General features: G+C 35.0%; 3 protein-coding genes across 3 annotated transcripts; 1 reads left to right on the forward strand and 2 right to left on the reverse strand.

Moving 5' to 3' along the window:
* LOC104107128 (KH domain-containing protein At3g08620-like) lies at positions 1-6,652 on the reverse strand. Its single transcript, XM_009615854.4, has 7 exons — positions 6,451-6,652; positions 6,231-6,322; positions 4,744-4,895; positions 2,424-2,540; positions 2,204-2,320; positions 805-948; positions 1-456 (listed from the first exon to the last, which is right to left on the reverse strand). Exons 1-7 carry the CDS (start codon positions 6,537-6,539, stop codon positions 310-312), a joined length of 858 nt encoding a protein of 285 aa, XP_009614149.1. The 5' UTR covers positions 6,540-6,652; the 3' UTR covers positions 1-309.
* A 3,486-nt stretch (positions 6,653-10,138) lies between these two features.
* On the forward strand, positions 10,139-11,689 carry LOC138900609 (uncharacterized). The gene is made up of 3 exons (XM_070187714.1): positions 10,139-10,576; positions 10,658-11,212; positions 11,384-11,689. The coding sequence occupies exons 1-3, from the start codon at positions 10,139-10,141 to the stop codon at positions 11,687-11,689; spliced, it is 1,299 nt and encodes a 432-aa protein (XP_070043815.1).
* A 12,135-nt stretch (positions 11,690-23,824) lies between these two features.
* On the reverse strand, positions 23,825-24,803 carry LOC138900610 (uncharacterized). Its single transcript, XM_070187715.1, has 3 exons — positions 24,732-24,803; positions 24,293-24,655; positions 23,825-24,187 (listed from the first exon to the last, which is right to left on the reverse strand). The coding sequence occupies exons 1-3, from the start codon at positions 24,801-24,803 to the stop codon at positions 23,825-23,827; spliced, it is 798 nt and encodes a 265-aa protein (XP_070043816.1).
* Between the last annotated feature and the right edge of the window lie 616 nt (positions 24,804-25,419).

Raw genomic sequence — 25,419 nt, forward strand, 5'->3', positions numbered from 1 at the left:
ATGTAATATCTTATATTGCAATTACTAACACAAAAATAAATCCAATGGAAGAAGTTTACAAGAACTGGCATGACCAAAACTAATTCAAAGAGCCAACTATATAACCCACGAGATCTATTCTTCCTCTATACTCTCTTTCTTTTTGTTTCTTTTGTTGAAAAAAAAATAAATAGAAGTCCACAAGCCAACCACAACGTCGCCCGCACAAGGGACGTGTTTAGTATGAGATATGTTGAGAAGAATACTCTGGCATGACTTTAAGAATTCAAGTGAAAATGGGATCAACAACTTGAATGTCTGAACTAACTCTCAACGGCCGGTCTTGGGACGTTTCAATCCACCACTATTGAAAGGAGAGACACTGCCACTTGGTCCAGGACTCTCTTCCCTGAAATTTGAATTTAGCATGGAAAGTTCGTACAATTGTTGTCTCTTTATATAATCTTGTGATTCGTCCTGTAAATGGTAGCATTGCATAAGAATAAGGCAGCAAGTTTAGACGACATGCAAACTGGTTTATCTTGATTTGTCTTGAAATGAGCCTAATTAGGCAAAAGGATCGCAGCCAAGTTTTGTCTACTGCGTGACAAGTTGTTTTGGTGTCAGATACTTAAACTGGCTCTGCCATCATAGAGCACCTATATAGTCAACTACAGTAATATCTTTGTGTAAATAAAGTAGTCAGCTGTTAGTATTTTGAGAATCGTGTCCTTTTCGTGAGGAGTAATTAATTGCATGTGCAGTTTAATTAATAGCATAAAGTCCTGAACAAATCTCAAAGGAGGGGTAATCGGAGATACATACCACTGGCTTGAGCAACTCCTCTATTATTTCTTGTGCCTGTCTCAATCTAATATCCACGATATTGGCTGGTAAATCCGCCTCGATTAAAATATGGAGTGGTTCATTCAGGTGCTCATATCCTGGTATTCCGCGTAGGTTCTCCTCCTTGAGATTATCAAGCATAAAAATATATTAGAACTCCAATTATCAGCTCGAATAAATGGCCTATTAAAATTTTGAAAGAAACCTTCAAAAGTAAATCTGGTTTACAGGAAGTAAAAGAAACAAGCTGATTTAGACAGAGTGGTAACTTGACAATCAACTGCAGAGTAGTGAGTCTAAGTTGGTCCTCATTGATCTCTATAGATAAAATTATTGATACCAATTTCGGTCCATAACTCAAATCAACTAAGCCTTAATCTGAAACTTGGTTCAACACATTTAACAAAAATACTTAAGAGTATAAGCATTAGACAGAATATTTGAACGCTAACGTTCCTATACTTCCTGTTTTGTACATAACTGATCATTGTAGCAAAGCTCTAATAGGTGCAATACAAATCTATCACATAATCAGTTTCTGTAAAATTGGCTGAAACTCGATCCACACCAATCTTTAGCTTTTCGTAAACTTAACAGTACTTTTAATGCTCATGACAATTTCTTCATTTAGACCTAACTAGTAAGATTTCCACTCCCGAGGCCCCATCGACTCTCTCTCTTAACCTCCTTCATTTCTACGGAGTACCTTTTTTTCGGGTTTACTACTGGAATATCAGAAATAGTCTTCTCTATTGCTCAAGATAACTAATACAGTAGGTGAACTTATAGGAAAAATGATAATTAACAAGTCAATAGATGTATAAATATACAACTTAGGTGATGACCAAAAAACCAGCTATTTATTAAAAAGTAAAAGGGGGAGATCTAATCAAGATTTTGTCGTTCCTTCACTTGTTTTATTTGTTTTAATTAATAGGTACTTTGCCTCCAGCCAATAATCAAAACGGATGGTGAAATATATCATACCTACCTTTTAATGATATTCACTTTAGATTAGTCAGTTCATCTCTTTACTGACCTAGCTTACAAGATCAATATAATCCTTCTTATATGAAGATAACTAAGAGAAAGTAGGCCAGAAAACTGTACAGATATTAATAAAAAAAAGAAGAAAGAACACAGTTTGCTGAAGTTTTGCTGGACAGGCATTAACTTAAAATTATCTCATCTCATTGGGATGATTAGATATATGAGATGCTTTTGTTCTGAACTACTTGTGAAAAGAAAGTTATACTCAACAAAATCATCTTGGATACTTTGCAATTAGTAGAGGTAATAATTGGTAATTTATATACACATGAAACTATGAGCTAGTCAATCAGACAATTCTACAGAGAAAGAATAGAATATTAGTTACCTGATCGGGGTCCTTTATTGACCCTCTTCCTCTAATATATACACGACATCCTGTAGTAGCTTCCACCTGTTTCAAAGAATTTCCCCTCGGACCCAGAAGTCGCCCAACAAAATTGAACTGAAATCCAAACAGAAATTAGATCAGAGAAGGATTTATTTGCCCCAATTAAAACTATACAGCACTGACAGCCAGTGCGCGAAAACAAGAAATAAGCCCTTACATTTGGATAAGTTTCTAATGGAATTTCTAAGCGCAATATCCTTTTCACAGTGTATGAACTAGGACTTGCTGGTGCCCCATGCCAGTCCATTGACATTCCAGAAGGTCCACTTAATCTCTGCAAAAAATTCAGAAACTGGTATTTAGGATAAAATAAGGAGAATACATAAAAAATAAAAATAAAAGAAACCGGTTAACACACAACACAAAGTGCTTGACACTTTGGAAGCAAAAAGACAAAAAATCCATAGCTATATTCTTGAGCATTAAAAATCAACTATCAAATGAATCACCAGCATGGGCAAAATAAAGATGCACACAGTTTAAAGCTTAACTAGTGTGAGAGATTGAATTTCATTATAGGATGTGCTAACTTGATATAACGGCTCAAAAGTTCTAAAACAATCTGTATCTTCACACATTCACCAATAAGTTTCACATTCTGATCTTCAGGCTGCTATGCTTAAAGAAATGACTCCCGGCAGACACATTTACTCCCTTTTCCTCATAATTAAAAAAAATAAAGAAATGATAAAAATAAAATATTTAGTGGGCCAATTCTGTAGTGTAAGGGTCTATCTATACTCTTTTAGGTTGTCAATATTCTGACATTTAACTTGAACATTGACATCTTAAAGGAGAAACTGATAGCAATACCACCGCTGAAAGAAACATTCTTGTTCCAAAGCTGTACGGATAGACAGCCAAATCAGACATTCATGTCAATCGTGTTACCTAATATTTTTTTGTCGGTGACAAATTGTATGTCCATAATCAATCGTATTCACAACCTTGGCCTCGGTATTACATGGAATGCAAGTCAATAACTTCAGAAACCCCTAATATTCTTGTTTTTAGATCAAACGGATAACCATCTTCTGATGCTACTGGACAAAAATGACATGTGAAGTAATCACAAGAACCAAGAGAAGTCCCAAACCTGATCATTGCAGAATAATATCCTCTCCTTTACGTATATAAAGGTCACAAATAGTTGGAACAATCATCACCTTAACATCTAAACCTTTACTATCCAACTTTTAGGCAAATATTTGGGCAAGCTCATCTCAGGTTTGGGTTGGTTCCAGCTAACCTTTGTTCAGACCTTGATTATGGACTCTTGGACATTAGCATGCAATTGGAAAGGAGGAATGCCAGGATTCATTATTTTGTTCATTCTCCTACTAAGCGAAGAACCCATCCCTGACCTTGGTGGCAAGTTTACCTGGTGACTGTGCTTTAGGATAGCAGTTTGCCTAGTGAATTAGTTGAGGTGTGCATGAGTTGACCCAGAGACCATTGCCATTATAAACAGAAAGAGGTCTACATGAAATATGTAGTGACTGAAATGTTTGGGCTTGGCTCAGCTCACTTGTCGAGCTGCACGAGCCTCCAAATGCCTCAAAGCAAGTGAAGCTTTTTGGGGTAATTACCATGTATCCTTCACCTGCTCCGTGACAACGGCGGTACCTCAGAACAGATTTAACTAGCTAAACATCAAATGACTAATGGAAGAAGAAACGAGCTGTTCAAGTCCTACCGCCACGTCTTTAATGGTATGTATCGAAAGCTAAGAACCTAAGCTCTTTGAAGAATAGGAACTTAGCCATTATCCACTTAATAACAACTTACCTCCAACTTGTACTGTGGAGAAAAATCATAAAATTCCTGCCAGCTACTAAACTTTTTGCTGAATCAATAGATCTAGATTTGTATAGCTCTGATACTACGGCTTTTTTTCTTTTAATTCATCGACTTCCAGTCTTCACACTCCCTTGGTGCTCAAATCAATTCGATAGTGCTTATTCAAGAAACAATGAGATCAAAAAAGTGTCAGAAACTTCTGAAAGTTAAACATGCATAAAAGCTAATGATTCATTTCTGCACGATGTTGTATTCAGATTCATTTAAATTTAGTGACACGAATAGTAAGGATTCATACAACCGACCCAAAACCAACTCATAATTGAGGTGTAGTTATTGTTGTTGTTGTTGTTGTTGTACTCAAATGCAGAAACAAGAAATATGCTTATAACCAGAAGTTCACAAAATATTGCAGCCTGAAACCATTTGACTTTTATTACTTCTCAAAGCTCAGTATACGTCAGTTGCCTCAGTACCTAGTTCCAGTGAAGTAAAAATATACCAACAATTATATCTATTACTTTAAGTAGACCACGTAATTGCATTATTTGTTTACGAAGTCACCACAGGATTAAACCTATATGTAACGCAGAGACAGTAAAGGGACAGTCCTTTTAAGAGAAGAACTCCACCACATGTGGACAACTTGTCAGATATAAGATCAAAAGTCCAATTACCTCCTGCGCAAGTCCGCTCCAACCACCTAATCCAGTTCCAGCAACATTTGACATAACGTTTGCTGAAGTCATAGGGCTTGGACTTCTATGCCGAAATCTGTCTAGCTCGCCAAGAATCTGGTTTGGCGTCATTCCTGATACCCTTAAGATCTCTGAAAATCAGAATTATGTTATGGTAATCAATCACCGAATCAATATTTCAAAAGTAACACAATAACTATGACAAAAAATGGATAAATACCCCGTAAGATCGCTCAAACTCATAATCTACTTATTTTGATCAAGCTTCAAATAAATAGCAGTATAACTGTGATGTGCAAAATTATTTAACAACAGAATGGGCATCATAATCACATCAAAAGCTAGACAATTTAGTACCACAAAATTAAGAGAAATAAACATATTACGCTACCTCTACCTGGAGAATGAAGATTACGATTTGAGTAACACTCACAACTATTGAGTTCTTAATAACTAAAGCGCATATCAACCAAACTAATCCAGATCAAGTACATTAACATGAAGAGCATGCTTTTAAGAATTTGCACCTAAACAAATCTTAAGCTTTCCAAAGTGGCCAGATAACTCTTTCAAGTTTTAAGCAAAGCCAGAATAGAATGTCCACTCTCAAGTAGGTTATTCCACGAAGACTGTTCTATCACCTAAGTTGAAATTTCCTCAGTTTTTCATTAGTAAGCTTTCGGAAAACTAGTAACAGGATAACGAGCTGTCCAAGTTATAAAAACCCCGAGACCAACATTTCAAAGTTGAAGAGCTATTTTTAACAATGCACTAAAAGCAAATTCTGATGAGCTTGAACTCATTCTCCTAAACCTATGAAATGAAATAGGTTGGCCATGTTTTTACAATTTATACAGGTTAGGAAAGATACAACTTGCTGAAGAAAGATAAACTCTTTTTATGTTCTTTAACCTCCTCCAATCAATTGTATAATGTTATACTTCAGAGTCCTGTTCGTTAACCTCAAGTTGCAAGTAAAACTTTTTTTTAAATAACGATGCGCACACCTCGACTAAATCAAGTTGCAAGTGAACCTTCTTCACCAGAAATGAAATGTCTCCTCCAATGCCTCCAGGATTAAATTACTTTCGTTTCATAAATCAAATACATTCCAACAACAGAATCATACATAAACCTACGGTTTACACAGAATCCAAAAGGGGGTAAAATCTAAAGAAGGCAAATTCTTTTATTGGACCACAACCCAATCATATTGGAAAGCTGAGCAAAAACAACAATAAAAAATACAGTGTATTTCCATAAGTGGGGTCTGGGAGGGCGGTGTGTACGCAGACGTTACCCCTAACTTTGAAAAGGTAGAGATATTGTTTCCAATATATCAAAGAAAAGTCGAAACCAATGGTGGTCCATGTAGGTAAAAACCAATCAAGTCAGATCTATCACATCATCTATAATACAAGGAATCAAGAAAATATGCAAATGTGATTTTAAAAAAATGGAGTTACCTTGATTCAAGAGAGTGCTACAAATGGGAAGAACTTGCATGAATGGACCAACCTTTTGATGTTCAGCCAACAGTTCTGACAAGTACTGATTACTAACATGTTCCAAAACACACATATGGCAATCACAATCCGCATAGTAAATTCAATCCAAATAACCAAAAAAGAATGTGGAATTCAGCAACATAAGATTAAACAAAGAAATGAAAGGAGCCATATATACCTGTCAACATCTGGATTAGAAGTTCTAATCTGGGGAGATGCAGCTCTAGAAGGTGAGAAGTTGTGATTATTATTATATAAACCTGACATACTTAGCTTTTTTTCAGGCCAAGTACATAAGTTAAGAGTCAAATGGGTTCCCAGTATATACTATGCAGCTGCAGAAGACAGAGAAAAACAGACAAGTGTTAAAAGGTCTGTGAAATTCCCAGAAAGGCAGACAAAATCTTTTTCTCTTTTTTCTTTTTCTTTTTTTTTTCTCTGTTTTCTAACACTTGGATTGTGAGAAAAATACTTATGTAAGTAGGCCTTTTGTCATAAAAATTTATAATTTTAAAAAAAAAAAATAGTGTTTAGAGTTAAGTTGAAAAATAGTATTTAGAATTTAAAATTATGTTTGGAGTTTTGTGAGTGAAAAAAAGAATTATAAATTTTGATTTTGAAAATATTATTTTCAAAAAAATTTTAAAAACTTTTAAAATTTTATGGACAAATATATTTTTAAAAAAGAAAATTGTCGGGAAAAAAGGGATAGACAAATGGATACTAAATATAAATAAATTGGTGTATAATATAGGTAAATATTATAGTCTAGGAGTTAGACTATTGTCACCTAAGAATCTGCTGTCACCTTCTGTATTCTGTCGTTTTTGGTGTGAATTCAAGAAAATTATTAAAGGAAAATTAAATCACGAAAATTTGAAAAGTAGATTCAATAATTGCGTTCGGTAGGTGCGCACATGAAAGCAAAGATTTTTTTACTGATTTATGATACGAGGTGGAGAAAATCCAGGTAGGATTTGTCTTTTTGTGGGGTTAATATCACAAAAGTAATATAGTAATATTTTGGGATAATACATACTTTCCCCCGATCTAGTTTTAGTTTTACCAAATCCTATGACCTCCCTGAATATTTTTAAAACGAAACAAATACCCCTTAGCGATGATTTGGCACAAAAAGTGAGCTCATTCTCTAGGAAGTACGTGAGAGGGAAAAAAATAAGTTAAGATTGACTAATGTGTACAACTGTCATTTCTTAATTGGATATAATTAATTATGATTTTTCCTTCCCTTCTTTCCCGATTTTCATTTCTAAAACTCAGCCATGGCACTGCATTTCATTTTTGACTTATAATATTTTATTCTTATCTCCAACACCTCCTAGAAAAATTTCCCAAAAGTACATGGTAGATAAATTTGCGCATGAAAAATCAGTAAGCAAAAACGGAAACCATCACGGGGCCTTGATTAGAAAACAAACAACAACAACAACAACAACAACAAAAATTCACTATAATCCCACTAGTGGGGCCTGGGAGGGTAATATGTATGCAAATCTTATCCCTGCCCGAGTAGACAGGTTGTTAGACTCTCTCCCTCCAAGGACTTCCCCTCTGCTCTTGGGATGACTCGAAATCACAACCACTTTGCTCTTGGGATGACTCGAAATCATAACCACTCAGTTGGAATTGAAGGGTGCTCACCACTGTAGCAACCCTAGTCACGGGGGCTTGACTAGAAACCTTGCAGAAAATTTAAGTCCTTTTTGGTTCTCCCGATTCAAACTAGAAAATATCTGACAAAGTATTTCGAATGTGGTTTGCCGTCGCTTTAGATAGAAAATTGTACGGATTATTCTAGTTAGAAAAATTCCGACGAGGAGTTCACCGGAAAAAAAGGGAGATCGGACCGTTGTTAAACAATGACAGTTGTTCTTTTGTGGGGTCTTAATCAAAGTACAGTACTGATAGTGAAGACAAGAGAAAAATAAAACCGTAAAATAGAGGGCTTGGATGTAGAACTTGCATTTCCAGACGAGTGCATTTAAGATGAACAAGCGGCGACACTAGTAGCTCCGGCCACTCTCTGGCGAAGTTGAATGGTGAAGGAAGAAAGAAAGAAGAAGAGCGAGAAAGGAAATGAAAAGAAAAATAAATTAAGTGATAAAATCTAGGTGTCAGCGCGTGTATTTCACACATTAACATATATCTGGTTGTGACCTTTCAAGGACGTATTTATTCCATTTCGAAAATGTTCAGGTGGGTCATAGGACCCATGCAAAATTTAAGTGTACATCTGGAAAAAAAAAGACTAGTTCAGGGGGAAAATATGTATTATCCCTAAAATTTTAGTATCAAGTTTGTCCCAGCTGCATGTACAAAAGTATGAGTCTTTTGTAGATTCATTTTCTCCTATTCAAATTTTAAAAAGTTATGGAAGATTATTTTCTTGACCGATCCTTTTTAAATTCATTTAAGCCAAATAAATTTGATTCAAAATTAGTAACATCTTACAAAATCAAGAAAGGAAAAGTATCACTTTAGAAGATTAGGAGAGAATTATCTAAATTATTCTTTGTTCCAATAAATGAGCTATAATGTTTTTTTTAAAAAGTATTTCAACAATTATTATTCATTGTAAGCATGGGCGGACCTACGTTGGGAGGTGGGGTTACCGGAACCCGTTAGCTTCGGCAAAAAGATTTTATATATATATATATAGTGAGGACCCCTTATATACTTTATGTCGCCCCCTAAATCATAAAATCTGGACAGAGGAGCTGGTTTGTAGAACTGCTTAAAGAACCTTCACTCTCTTGATGACCAGGTTCGAATCTTGGCTCCTACAATGCATATTTTTTTATTTTATGACAACTCTCTGTAACGTTGAATGCTTATTAGCATTAACAAAACTTGGAAGGCATTTTAGTCAATTTAGTTAAAATTTGTGTATCATTTCTTTGTATTGTAGGTTACGGGCCATTAAGTGAATAGAAACTAGGTTGCATTAGCTTAAACAAAGGCCGGCAAATCGAAAAAAGGTCGTAAAACTTCAATGAGGTTGTTTAATGTACGAATCATCTCGCGTTTTGTTGACAGAGCTTTTGCCGATGGTGTGTGTGATTATTTTCCTTCTAATAATCTAAAGCGTACAAGTGATTTTAATTTAAGTTGACATAGAAGACCGAGCTGGTTAAATTGATTGGTTTGGACCAGTACCGCTCAACTAAATTATTGGGCCAACAGACTATTTATACTTTGGGCATACAACTATATGTGTATCTGAGTAAAAGAACAAATAAGAAGATAAGAACAATTTTGTATAGAATATTCTAGATAGTCTGCTGAGTAGGTTAGAATACATTTTTTATTCTTTGTCTCATTTGTATAGAGTCCGTCAGAGACCTTTGTCATTTTATTTAGTCCTTTGTGTATTTAATAGGACACGCACAGTGTAATACGAGACAGAAATACAGAAATCAAAGGGGATTATTCTGAAAAATTCATTGGTCTTCATGAGATCAGAACGGGTGCTCTAAATATCCAGATCTGATTTCTCTATTTTTGAGTCCTCTATTTTCCTTTTCCGGCTCTTCTCTATTTGTTTCTCACTTGCATTGACAAACACTACAGAAACTCCTCTTCTAGCTAGTGGCACCTCAACTGAAAATGGCACTGCTATAGTTTCAAATTTGGTTGATGGAGCTCATCCTTACTTCCTCAACTCATCAGATTCACCTGGAATGAATCGCATCAATGTCAATTTTGATGGAACAAGTTATGAAAATTGGAGGAAGGGTGTATTAATCTCTCTTTCTGCTAAGAACAAACTAGGTTTCATTAATGGAACTTGTCAAAAACCAGTTGAAGACTCACCTTTGTTTGACCAGTGAAAAAGGTGCAAGGACATGGTCATTGCTTGGTTGTTGAACTCCTTGAGCAAAGACATAGCTGAAAGTGTTATTTACTCTCAGACTGCTAAAGAACTTTGGGGTGACTTGGAAGAAAGGTATGGTCAAGCTGATGGTGCAAAGCTTTTCCAACTACATAGGGAAATCAATAATATTTTCCAGGGAACAAATGATGTGGCAGCTTACTTCACTAGACTCAAAAGGATCTGGGATCAAATGAAGGTCCTCAATACCTTCATGACTTGCTGCTATGAAAGCAAATATGGGGCTAAGACTCACAATCACAAGATGAATGAAGACCAAAAGCTTATTCAATTTTTAATGAGATTAAATGAGAGTTATTCTGGTGTGAGGGAAAACATACTCATGATGAAGCCCCTTCCCACTACTTCCCAAGACTATTCAATCATCTTGCATGAAGAGTCACAAAGAGAGGTACACTCTGAAAATCAAGTGACCACTGTCACTAATAAATCTAGTATTTTTAATGTAAATACACAGAAATAGAACTTGCAGAAAACTAACAATGAAAACAAAGGGGGAAATCAGAACAGTAGCAATGAACCAAGGAGAAGTAATATGTTTTGCTCATACTGTAAGAAACCTAGACATCAAAGGGGAAAATGCTACAAACTTATTGGTTATCCACAGTCTTTAAAGTTCACTAAGCCAAAGAGAAACTATGGGAGTGCCCAAGTTAATGTTGTAGCTATTGAGGAAAGTGAAGGATCAGGAAGTGGAATTATTTCTGGTGGTGCTTTACCAAGTCTGATGAACTCACAAGGATTTACTAAAGAGCAATGTGAACAACTGATAAACATGATTCAATTTGTCCAGGGTGGAGGTTCTAATGCTTCAGGTTCTGATGCTAATGCTAGTGCCAACTTTGTGGGTAAATGTTATACTTTTTACACTTTTATATCCTGTTTTACTGCCTTTTCAACATCCAAGTGTTGGATAATAGATTCTGATGCCTCTCAATATATGACTCATGATAAAACTCTCTTAAACAACTTTAAGGAACTTTCTGTACCCATTCAAGTTACACTACCAAATTCTTACAGAGTTAAGGTCACTAGTTTAGGGAGTGTAGCTTTATCACCTGATCTTGAGCTATAAAATATTCTTTATGTTCCCAGTTTCAAGCATAATCTCTTATCTGTTAACCAATTATGTAAGAAATTTAATTGTGATATCCTTTTTACTAAAATTACATATTTTGTACATGCCCCTTCTTTGAAGAGGCAAGTGGTGCTTGGTAAAAATATTGATGGTCTATATGTGCTGGAAGATGTTTCAACTCAGTCTAGGGTGTCAAATTCTGAGTCTATGTCAAATTCTGTTTCTGTTCCTGTTAAGTCAATGTTTTCTTTCCCTAAAAGTCATGTTAAGACTTGTAGTGTTGTTAATTCAGAGTCACTTGTTCAATCTTGTAGTCCAGTTTCTGAATTTGTTCAAGCGTCTGTAATTGGATCTTTTCCATCTAATGAAAGTTCAAATATCAACGAAGTTGCAGTTTCTGATTTTATGAGTTCTAACAAACTTTGACATTTAAGATTGGGACATTTGCCTTGTCATGCAATGAAGAATATAAAAATATATATCTTTCATCTTCAGATAAGCAATCTTTTCCATGTGATATTTGCCCAATGGCAAGACAGTCCAAGTTGCCTTTTCCAACAAGTTCAATTACTACCAAAAAATATTTTGAGCTATTACATATAGATACTTTTGGGCCATACAATATTCCAACTTACAAAAGAGAAAGATATTTCCTCACAATTGTAGATGATTTTTCAAGGGCAACTTGGGCCTATGTGCTATCTACAAAGTCTAATGCTTTTTCCACTCTTAAATTTTTTTTAACTCTTATAGAGAGGCAGTTTTCTGCTAAGGTAAAGATTATTAGATCAGACAATGCGTATGAGTGAGGAACATGTTCAATTACTTCAGATTTATTTACTTCAAAAGGAATAATTCACCATACTTCTTGCATTGCCACCCCACAATAAAATGGGGTAGTTAAAAGAAAGCATAAGCACTTACTAGAGACTTGTAGAGCTCTTTTATTTCAGTCTCATTTGCCTAAGAAAATTTGGGGTGACTGCTTATTAACAGCAACATATTTAATTAATAGACTTCCTTCAAGAATTTTGAACAATAAGTCCCCTTATCAGATTTTATTTGAAAAGGTCCCAGATTATTCCCATTTAAGGCCTTTTGGCTGTTTATATTTTGCTTCAAATTTATCTAGGAATCGTGATAAATTACACCCTAGAGCTATTCTTGGAGTCCTTTTGGGATATTCTTTTGCAAAAAAGGGATATAAGATTTTAAATCTTCAAGCAAATCAAGTGTTTGTATCCAGAGATGTCAAATTTTTTGAATCCATTTTTTCCTTTTCCTATTCCACTCCTATGTCAAAGTTATTCCCAGCTAGTTTCCCTATCTCTAATGAAATCTTACCAATCTTTTCTTCATCTCAGAAATTTGTTTCACCTAATTTAATGACACCAGTTTTGACTTCGTTATCTTCTCCTAATCCTAGAATTTCAGGATCTCTCATTGGTACTTTGTATATACCTAGAGTTGATTCACATCCCGCAGAAGGACTATGCAAATCAACTAGAGAACATAATGCACCTAAGTATTTATCTGATTATATATGTGGTGATGCTTACTCTGTTTTTTCACCAAATCCTCCTCTAACCCATTTTCAATCTTATTACTTTTCTGCTCTTTTACAAACAAATCAACACTTAGTTAATACCATATGTCAAATATTTAAACAAAATTCTTACTGAGAAGCAGCATTTCATCCTAGTTGGCAAACAGCTATGGCAAAGGAACTCGAGGCACTAAAATCTAACAACACTTGGGATGTTATTCCACCACCTTTGGGAAAGAAGGCATTGCCCTGCAAGCGGGTATAAAAAGTTAAAGTCAAATTTTATGGAAGTATGGAGATATTAAAAGCAAGATTAGTGATAAGAGGGGATAAACCAAGGGAGGAAATAGACTATACAGAAACTTTTTCACCGGTGGTGAAAATGACGATTGTCAGGTGTATACTAACTGTTGCAGTTAAGAAGAGATGGAAAATATACCAATTGGACGTCAATAACGTCTTTCTTCACAACGATTTGGACGAAGAGGTGTTCATGAAATTTCCACCGGGAATTGATCCTCCGAGTCCACCACATGAGTGTCATCTTCGTAAATCCCTTTACGGACTCAAACATGCCCCCCGCCAACGGTAAGTTCGTCTTTCCTCCGTATTGGGTTATAGAGGTTTTACTTCATCAGTCAATAATTATTCTTTGTTTTTCAAGTCTTATAGGACTTTGACGACTATATTGGCAATCTATATCGACGATATTATCCTGACAGGAAATGATCAAGCAGAAATCCATGAAGTAAAGTCTTTTCTTGACTCTGAATTTAGAATTAAGGACCTAGGAGAGGCAGATTATTTCTTAGGAATGAAAATTTTGCACGAACCTAGAGGTATTATTATCACTCAGAGGAAGTTTGCACTTGACCTTCTTTCTGAATTTGATTCTTTACATTCACGTACAGTATCCACCCCACTTGATCTGAATATCAAGATCACTATAGATTCAGGAGATCTCTTGACGGACCCAATAATTTATAGGAGACTTTTGGGGAAATTAAACTTTCTCACACATACACGACCTGATCTGTCATTTGTTGTACAAACTTTGAGTCAATATATGCATTCTCCGAGATCTGGCCACTTTCAGGCAGCTTTGCACACACTCCGATATGTTCTGAATGATCCAAGTTTGGATTTTTTCTTCTCTTCTGACCCTTCTTTTCAAATTTTAGGCTTTTGTGACGCAGATTGGGCATCCTGTTCGGATACTCGGAAATCCATGAGTGGATTCTTCTTAAGTTTGGGCAATTGTCCTATCTCTTGGAAATTGTAAAATAACAGGTGAGCTCTCTCTCTCTTTGGCGGAAGCTGAATATCGATCTATTCGTCGTCTTGTTGCAGAACTTTCCTTGGTTGTGCGACTTATTTCTGATCTCTTTGTATCTCCTTCCCTTCCGGTTTCCGTCCACTGTGACAATCAAGTGCCAATTCACATAGCAAGAAACCCATTTTTTAATGAAGGAACAAAACATATTGAAATAGATTGTTATTTTGTTCGTAAAAAAATGTTGGATGGCCTTATTTCCCTATCGTTTGTTCCATCTTCTACCCAAATCGCCGACTTCTTCACAAAAGGATTGGCAGGGCCCCTTCATCGGAATTTTTTGGGCAAGTTAGGAGTCCGATCTCCGGGCTCCCACTTGAGGGGGTTGTTGACGAAGCTTTTGCTTGTGGTGTGTTTGATTATTTTCCTTCTGATGATCTAAAGCGTACAAGTGATTTTGATGAAGTTGACATAAAATTCTGAGCTGGTTAAATTAATTGGTTTGGACCAGTACTGCCTCAACTAAATTATTGCCAATAGACTACTTATGCTTTGGGCCTACAACTATATGTGTATATGAGTAACAAGAAGAAATAAGAAGATAAGAGTAATTTTGTATAGAATATTCTAGATAGTCTGCTAAGTAGGATAGAATACAACTTTCATTCTTTGTCTCATTTGTACAGAGTCCGTTAGAGACCTTTGTCATTTTATTTAGCTCTTTGTGTATATAATAGGACACACACAGTGTAATACGAGACATAGATATACAGAAATCAAAGGGGATTCTTCTGAAAAAATTCATTTGTCTTCACGTTTATGCAGGATCTGAAAAAGGACCACACCCCAAAAGAATATGATGTAGGCACCAACTTAATGCAAGTATCAGTGGTTGATTTCACGTTCTGAGATGCTATCCATAAGAGGTAAAATATATGATGTTTAGAGTTGTCCATTTATTAAAGCGAATATATATATATATATAATAGAAAAAGCGTCCTTCACTGCAAAGAAGTTTTTCACTATATATCTCATCAGCTCATGTATTTGTGACGACTAAAAAGGGGACATTAAAATAAAACAATAAAGGAAAAAGAAGAACATTGCAAAGAGAGAGAGAGAGAGAGAGAGAGAGAGAGAGAGAGAGAGAGAGAGAGAGAGAGAGAGAGAGAGAGAGAGAGAGAGAGAGTTTTCTATTGATTCTGATATGAATTACTATGGAATAGAACCCTTTTATAGGGAAGAAGTGACTTAGCCACAAAGTAACAAACCCTAAAATTTCTCTAAAATATAGACATTCACCTTAAATATAATTCTATTTATAACACTCCCCCTTGGATGTCTATTCAACAGATAACGTGCCTCGTTAAAATCTTAACTAAAATAAAATCCAATGAAAAATATTTCTAGTGAAGGAAAAAGAGTATACATGTTTAGACATACGTCTTTTGGTTGTCTCGTTAAAAACTTTGCAAGAAAAATCCAGTAGGACAAAACTTTGTAAGAGAAAAAGAGTATAACGTGTATTAACTCCCCATGACGAGAGCATCAATTCACATCCTTGAGCCTTCGCATCCCAATCTTGTACACTAGGTTCTTGAAGGTTGACGTTGGTAGAGATTTGGTGAACAAATCAGCCATATTATCACTTGAGCGAATCTGTTGCACATTGATATCACCACTCTTTTGAAGATCATGTGTGAAAAATAACTTTGGTGAATTGTGCTTTGTCCTATCTCCTTTTATGAATCCTCTATTCAATTGGGCTATGCATGTTGCATTATCTTCATACAAAATCATGAGTAGTTTGGCACACTTCAAACCATATTTGTCTCGAATAAGATGTATTATATACCTCAACCACATACATTCTCGACTTGCTTCATGAATAACAATTATCTCAGTATGATTAGATGAAGTAGTCATGATTGATTGCTTAGTCGATCGCCAAGATATGGCAGTGCCTCCACGTATAAACACATAACCTGTTTGAGATCGAGCTTTGTGTGGGTCAGATAAATACTCAACATCGGCATAACCAACAAGACAGGGACTGCAATTATTGTCATAAAATAAGCCCATATCCGTAGTCCCTTTTAGATACTGCAATATATGTTTGATCTCATTCCAATGTCTCTTTATAGGAGCATAGCTATATCTAGATAAGACATTAACTGAAAAAGTTATGTCATGCCTTGTAGTATTAACATGATACATTAATACACCAATTATATTAAGATATGGCATTTCAGGACCAAGAAACTGTTCATTCTTTTCTTGAGGTTGGAACATATCCTTATTCACATCAATTGATCGAACAACCATCGGAGTACTTAACAGATGTGCTCCATCTATGTAAAACCGTTTCAATATATTTTCTATGTAGGCAGATTGATGAACAAAAATCACATTTGTCAAATGTTCAATTTGCAAATCGAGACATAATTTTATCTTTTCGAGATCTTTCATCTCGAATTCCTTCTTTAAATAATCAATCGCCTTTTGGAGTTATATTGGAGTTCCAATAAGGTTTATGTCATTAACATATACGACAAGTACAATAAATTATGATGTTGTTTTCTTTATAAAAACACATGGACAAATTACATCATTTATATAACCTTCCTTTAATAAATATTCACTAAGTCGGTTATACCACATTTGTCCTGATTGATTTAGACCATACAAAGATCTTTACAATTTGATTGAAAATATTTCCCGGGACTTTGAATTATGTGCCTCAGACATTTTAGATCCTTCGAGAATTTTCATGTATATCTCATTATCAAGTGAGTCATAAAGGTAGGCTGTAACCGCATCCATTAAATACATGCCAAGCTTTTCATGGACAACAAAACTAATGAGATAACAAAATGTTATTGCATCCATAACAGGTGAATATGTCTCTTCATAATCGACACCAGGCCTTTGTGAAAATCCTTGTGCAATAAGGCGTGCCTTATATCTTTGTACCTAATTTTTCTCATTCCTCTTATGTACAAAGACCCATTTATAACCAACAGGCTTAACACCATTAGGTGTTTGGACTACGGGTCTAAAAACTTCACGTTTTGCAAGTAAATCCAACTCGTATTAGATTGTTTCTTGACATTTTAGGCGTGCTTTTGACTCATTAAATATGACACTAGAAGATTGTCCAGCATGGACATCAATACGGATTGGAATATTCTCTGCAGGGATATATGATTTTGTTATCCTTTTCAAATTTATAAATGCATCTGGCATTTGATTTGCTATTTTCTGCAAATGAATAATTTTTTGTACCTCCTTTTCACAAATAGAGGTACATGGATCAAGATGAGACAATGATGGATTTTTTCACAAAATTTTCCGTTTGATTTTACAAATTTCTCCCCCTAATTTTGGAAAAAGTGTCTTATCGAATCGACAATCTGTAAATCGAGCAGTGAACAAATCCCCCGTTAATATTTTGAGATAGAAAATAATGGAGGGCGATTCAAACCCAACATATATTCGTAACCTTCCTTGGAGACCCATCTTGGTGCGACATGGCTGTACTTCAGGCACATATACTGCACGTCCAAAAATTCTTAAATGAGATATATTAGGTTCATGACCTAACACCAATTGCAACGGGAAATATTTATGATAATTTGTCGGTCTGAGACGAACTAACTTTGCTACATGCAAAATGGCGTGACCCCAAACAGAAGTGAGCAACCTCATTTTTATGAGTAACGGTCTTGCTATCAATTGCAAACGTTTAATCAAAAACTCTGCAAGGCCATTTTGAGTGTCAACATGAGTTACATGATATTTTATTTTTATCCTAATTGATAAGCAATAATCATTAAGTGCTTGAAATGAAAAGTCGACAGTATTATCAAGTCTAATAGACTTAATTGGATTATCGGAGAATTGTGTCCGTAATCGAATTATTTGTGCCATTAATTTTGCAAACGTGAGGTTGCGTGATGATAATAGGCACACATGAGACCATCTAGAGGATACATCTATTAAGACCATAAAATATCTAAATGACCCACTAGGTGGGTGAATAAGTCCACAAATATCCCCTTGTATACGTTCCAAAAACACAGGGGACTCAATCCCAACCTTTGTTGGTGATGGTCTAATATTTAACTTGCCTTGATAACAAAAAGTGCAAGAAAATTCATTATTTAAAAGAATCTTTAAATTCTTTAACGGATGCCCGTTTGAGTTTTCTATAATTCATCTCATCATAATTGATCCAGGGTGACCCAATCGATCATGCCAAAGTACAAAAGTATTGGAATCCGTAACCTTTTGGTTTACGATAGAATGTGCCTCAATTGCACTCATTCTTGTCCAATACATGCCACAAGACAAAAATTCAATAACCCTTTTCTGGCCAGAGACATTTTTGGTAATAATGAGATATTCAAGATTTTTCTCATCTATTGTCTCAATATGATATCCATTTCGGCGGATATCTTCTGGACTTGGAGGAGAATATTGCATTATCTATGATAAGCATTTTTCCCTTAGGCAGAGTTATAGTAGCTCTTACAGAGCCTTCAATTAAATTACCACTACCATAAATTATAGTAACATCTGCCTTACACATATTTAAATGAACGAAATATTTCTTCTCTTTGAATATTGTATGTGTCGTACATGAATCAATTAAACAAATAGAACTTTGACCCAAGTTTGCTTTGAGAAATATCCATATTTTCTTCCCATAATTTGACATATAAAAAGAAATATGCAAATAAACATTAGTATTTTCAGAGAAAAGAAATAAAGTTATATCAATGGTTCAATGATGACCTTTTAATGGAATTTCGAGCAAACTCTGCTTATGATATAAATAATTACGTAGCTAAAAATAATACAATTATAAGTACAACACATATGACTAATACAACATCAAAGATGACACAATAAATATTATTAGTGTCTAGAAAAAAAAAATAAAGTAAAAATCAATGATACAATAGACTTATTTTCTAATAAAATTTTAAAAGGTATCGTAAAAACGAATAAGACTGAACAATTTAATTATAAATTGATGCTGCTACGTTCCCAGTAACAAAAACGTTTCAACTTGTTTCCTTTTGAACATATGCAATAGTGGTAAATATACGTAGCCATTAGTAGTATAATTGCTGCCTTTATAAGTTTATAGATCACACGTATTTTGTTCAAGACTAAAGAACATTAAGCTCATTTCTTTGGTGTTGATGTTCGTCATTTTACTAGCCTCATTTGTCTGAATAGTACTTAAGCAATTATCATTTTGTTATTTTGTTAGTCAGCAGAAACGCTAAGTAAACCAAATCGATAACAAACAATGATTAATGAAAATAAAATCAGACAGAACGAAAGTTTTATTAAATAAACGATTATAGCTAAACTAATTAATACTAATTGAAAAACTGGTACTCAGGTAAAGACTACGATTATATGATCTTTATTCACTAACTACTACGAATAGGCAAAAATAAAAATCAAACTACTCAATCATCTTTAATCACGGATCGATCCATCACCGATCAAGTGGTCTATTTTTTCATCAAGGTGCTCAAAGAAATCTGCCACATCCAAGTGGGTGATTTCAAATTCATTGTCTGAGACAAAATTAGCTTCAGGGCCTTTATTCTTTAGAGATGCTTGATAAAGCTCAACCAAATGTCTTGGTGTACGATAAATATTTGCCCAACGCCCTTTTCCACCGCAACGATATCATTCAGTTTCTGAACCCGTTGCCTTTGGCTTCTCATATTTCCCTTTCCACTTTTGGTGGTTATTTTTCTTTGGGGATGATTAACACCGGAAAATTTTCTTCCTTGGCTACGGCCATAGCCACGAACAAGGCTACGACCTTTTTCACACTTAGCATAATGGGAATACACCTCATCCACTTCAGGCAGTGGTGTAGACCCAGTAGGTCAATTATCATGATTTCTCATGAGCAAATCATTTTCGTTCATCCACAAGGAGAAGAGAAATCAACTTAGAGTAATTCTTGAAAACTTTCTCTCGGTATTGCTGTTGCAGGACCATATTGGAGGCATGAAACATTGTGAACATTTTTTCAAGCATATCATAGTCAATGATACTATCTCCACAGAATTTCAATTTAGAAGTAATTCTGAACATTGCATAATTGTATTCAGAAACAGACTTAAAGTCTTGGAGCCTCGGATGAGTCCAATCATATCATGCTTGTGGAAGTGTGACCGACTTTAAGTTGTCATTTCTTTTATCTTTAATAGCGTCTCCAAGACCCATTGCATCTAAATGGATTTCAGCATCCAACACCCACGACATATAGTTCTTGCCCGAAATTTCAAGGGAAACAAACTTTCTTTTCATAACATCAGTCATAATTAAAAGAGGAGAAAAATTATACCTTAGTATTCTCAAAGAACTTTTTGATACGGTAGAGTCTCGTGTTGATAACGTGAAATAAAACAATAAAGGAAAAGAAGAATATTGCAAAGAAAGATGGAGAGAGAATTCTTTTGATTCTGATATGAATTATAATGGAATAGAACCCTTTTATATGGAAAAAATGACTTAGCCATAAAGTTACAAACCCTGAATCTCTAAAATATTGACATTCACCTTAAATATAATTCAATTTATAAGAGATATTACTTTGTCACAAAAATGCATTAAAAGTGATAAGACCTAATATCAGCCAATATGTTTAACAGTGCAACATAACGGTCCCATATATGGAATCAACTTTATCCAAAATTCCAAATTCTAGCAAGAGATACTCTTCATTTGTTACTCGAGTATAACAAGTTACGTCACGTATTACCGTATTAGCGTTAGATACAACCTAAAATTTCTCGACAATAGCAGAGTTTATGAGTTTGAGTCTCACTTTTGCTGATCATCAAAGAATTTTTACGTACTTAACATGTAAACAGCGTGCTACAAACACATTTTGAGATATAAATTTTATATATTGAACAATTTAAACTTTTAAACAAGTGAACGGTGATTATAGCATTTTAATAGCATGTTTGGCCAAGCTTCTAAAATAAGTTTATTTTGAAAAGTGTTTTTCAAAAAAATACTTTTGGTGAGAAATAATTTGTGTTTGGCTAATTAATTTAAAAAGCACTTTTGATCACAAATTAGTGTTTGATCACGCTTTTAAAAATTGCTTCTAAGTGTATTTTTCTGAAAAATAATTTTCAAAAAATATTTTTGAGAAGAAACTACTTTTTTATGCTTCTGCTTCTACTAAAAGCACTTTTTTCCTTCTAAAAAATTGGCTTAAACACCTTAACTTTTTTTTAAAACGGAAAAGGGCCTAAAGTACCCCTGAAGTATTGAATTTGGTACAATAAAGCCCTCCTTCCACCTTTTTGAATAAAAAAGCACTTACCGTTTATTTTCTGGATCAACTATGCCCTTATTTCTAACGGCCTTCTATTAAATAATAAAAAAATAATTTTAATCCACGTGTTATATTTCCATTGGCCCAACTTAAAATCCAGCTCTAATCTCCTGCCCCATCCGTAACCCGCCCCATTATTGACCCGCCCGCCCCCACGAATTCATTAAACCCAAACTAAACAAATCTTTAAAGACTCATCAGCGTCTTCTTCTTCCTCTTTTCATTAGGGTTCTTCAAATCCTCCATCTCCCATCTCCTACCTCCCAAGTTTGTTTCTTCTTTTTGAATTTACATTCATAACTATTCTTCCTGTTGATTAAAATGTCTGAATCTTCTTCTGCTTCTTCTCTTGACCAAGGTGATTCCCGTATATGTTATTGCGGATTAATTGTCAACCATTTTACTGCTACGACATGATCGTAGATTCTACAAATGTTATCGTTCTGAGAAGAACGGTTGTCGTTATTGGGAATGGCGCGATGAACAATTTCCAACTCATGTGTCAATGTTTATCCATAATAAAAAAAAATCATTAGATGCCCTTCGTCAAGAAAGGAACAAGTTGAAGCAGACTGTGGCTGATATGGTTCGTAGCAAAGCTGCAGATTTGAACAAAGTATCTGCCTTGAATGAGAAAGATTCCAATTTAGAATTAAAAGTTAATCAATTGAGAAGAGTACTGCTATGATCATGGGCTGCTTTTATGTTTTTTGCCGCGGTGAAGATGATGGATTGAGAAGTATTTGAAGATTCTGTGTCTTTCTACTTTACTTTATGTCAAATAGTTGTTATTGCGTTGGTTATTAACGTTGGTTAATAGGTAATTTGCAGATTAGTATTTCTAGGTAGTTTGCAGATTAGTGCTAACATTGTTTAATGTAATATGCAATTTTTATGTAATGTACTCCATAATAGTTGGAGTTTTAACTGTTAGTGTTGAAGTGGTTAATGTAATATGTAGTTTTTATGTAACATGTAGTGTTGGTTAATTGTTTGTTAATTTATGGTCCTGCAGTTTTTATGTAACATGAAGTGTTTTGTTAACTGTTAGTGTTGAAGGTAATACAATAGTCCCTCTATCATAAAACTGTTTGGACTAACGGGTCGTTTTGTTGCTCAAAATGAGATACGACAAAGATATGAATAGCACTGTAATTGTTCACCACTTCATTCAAACAAATCTGTTCATACTCTTGAATACCAAACCATAAACACCAAACCATAACTGAATGCCTGCACTACTTCTTGAATCATAAACATAACTAAAACTGCTCTGTCATAAATACCACCAAAAGATAACTAAATACCAAACTATAAATATAACTAAACTGTCAACATAGTGTTTCACCCTACATTAAGCACAACAAAAGATTTTTTCGAGTGAATCAATACAGCAATTTCCCCAACTGATTCACCAAAAAAAAAATAGCAAAATACTAGTACTTGAATCAGTCATTACAAAAAAAAACAGTCAGTCATTCTAATCTTCCCTAACACCTAGCCTTCTTAGCCTTCAGTTTACCAACTCTGTTTTCCTTTTCTGCTACCAACTGGTTAGAGGTCATTGCTGCTTTGCCTTTCCAAGTAACTTTCTTTGAGGAATATGGCAAGTTAGTAGGTATATTCCCACCAGTCTCATCTCCTTTGAAGTTGATCTTTCTAATTCCAGATGGTTTTTGCAACAACTTCTTTTGTTGAAGCCTAGTCTTAGCTTCAGATATCACTTTAGGCCTCAGAATTGGCTCTTCATCATCTTCATCTCCATTTTCATATTCACTTTCATCATCAGCAATATCTGAACATGGAGCAAACTGTTGAAGTATGCCTTGATATGCAACAGACTGTTGAAGTGTTCCTTGGGATACATCAAACTGTTGATAGCAGACTTTAGGTGCAATAGACTTTTTCGTCTGCTTGTTTTTTGGTAAAACAGAGGATGATGCTTGAGTTGCTTCATGGACTGGACTAGTAAACACCCTCAGTCCAGGAGTAGGCATAAATGCATACTCTGAATTTTGACTGTCCTGAGGTGCTGTCTGAGGCACATCTTGCACATCTTGAGAACATCCCCCAACCTACAATAGCATCAAGAAGACTGTTAGGATAGGGAGAATATAGCAGTGAAAAGATTGTTAAGACAGTTAAGAAGAATATTATACTTACCAAAGGATATTTTTTGATGTTGTGACCTCTATTGCCACAGTGCCCACATGTCATCACAAGCCCCTTTCTTGAAGCTGACCAAACTCCTTCTCTCTTTCTTGCCTCATCTTTTTCTCTTTTTCTCTTTACTTTTGGCCTACCAACCATTCTATGTACTTTTTGTGGATCCATTGCATGTGTTGGCTCAAATTTCTAGAATTTATCACCTCTTACTGGTTGTAGTTTATGCATGTACACCAACATGTAGGCTTTCTTTGAATACCACCAATGCACTTCACTCAATGGATCTTCTTTGTTATTATCTAAAGCTTTGATGGCATGAGGACATGGTATTCCTGACAAGTCCCATGTCCTACATGTACACTTCTTAAGTAGAAGATTGACTGTATGCCTGTGTGCACCTTCAACAACTTCATATCCATTATCTCCATTAAAAACAACTTCACACCCTTGTGCATTCTGTGTGAAATCATTCAGCAACTCCATGGCATAAGGACTAAATTCTCCTCTCCAAATTCTACATTCCTCTTCACGATCTTTCAACATAGTCATGACCTTCCAAACAAGAAAAAATCATAGTCAAACAGTGGTGCCACATTAGAAAAAAAGGGAATGATTCTGCTTTAGAAACAATGAAGTAAAAGGCTCTTAGAAATTTACCTTCACTCTAATATCTTCTAACATCTTGATAATAGGCTTTTGTCTAGCCTCAAGAATCCATTTGTTGAATGATTCTATAAAGTTATTATCAACCATGTAGTTCTTGCATGTGGTATCAAAGTAAGACCTACACCAGTTTTGGGGTGGGTACCATATGAGATCTTTAGCAGCATTTTCATTAATATCACCCATTGTCTTCAAATGATCTTTGAATTCTTCTTCATAAGTGCTCCAAGCACACCACCATAGTAATTTTTTCTTCTCTAAACCCCTCCAATTCTTGCTCCAATTATCTTTAAGATGCCTAACACACCATCTATGATGTGATTTAGGTACCACAGTAGACACAGCATCCAGCAAACCCTGCAATATTAAAGAAAGTTTATTAATACATAATGTAAACCTAACATTGGAAATGAATAATAAAAATTAGAAGTACCTTCTGTATATCTGACATAAATGTCACTCCTTCACCATCTCCCAGCTCTAATGAAGATCTCAATAGCTCCATAAACCACTTTATGTTCTAGATGTTTCTCTATCCACCACTGCCCAAGCAAGTGGGTAAAAGTGTTTCACTGAATCTTGAGCCATAGCAACCATTAGAATTCCCCTGCACTTCTCTTTCAAAAATGTGCCATCCAGACCTATTAAGGGTCTCAAACCAGCTTTTTAGCCACTCTTCAAAGCTTGGAAGCACACATACATTCTAAGAAATCTTCTTTTTCCTTCTGCCAAAGCATCTTTAGAGATATTTATAATCACATCAGAGCATGGGTTATTGTCCCTCAATTCTTGAGCATAGGCCTCTAGCCTATTGTAATCATCAATGTAGCTACCCTCTAATTTCTTTAAGACAAGTCTTTTAACCCTCTTCATCTTTGAATAACTAATATTACGGCTGAATCTGTAACGACCCGGCCGGTCGTTTCGAGAGTTATAGCCCCGTTTTCCCCATTTCTACTTTTTTTGTATTATTCGGCTATATTATATTGTATCAGGTTAGTTGGTTCGGGTCCGGAAGGAACTCGGAGTGAAAAGAGACACTTAGTCTCATAATTGAAAAATATTAAGTTAGAAAAGTGGACCGGATATGGACCTATGTGCAAACGACCTCAGATTCGAAT

Source organism: Nicotiana tomentosiformis, chromosome 10 (genome assembly GCF_000390325.3).
Source record: "Nicotiana tomentosiformis chromosome 10, ASM39032v3, whole genome shotgun sequence".
NCBI lineage: Eukaryota > Viridiplantae > Streptophyta > Magnoliopsida > Solanales > Solanaceae > Nicotiana > Nicotiana tomentosiformis.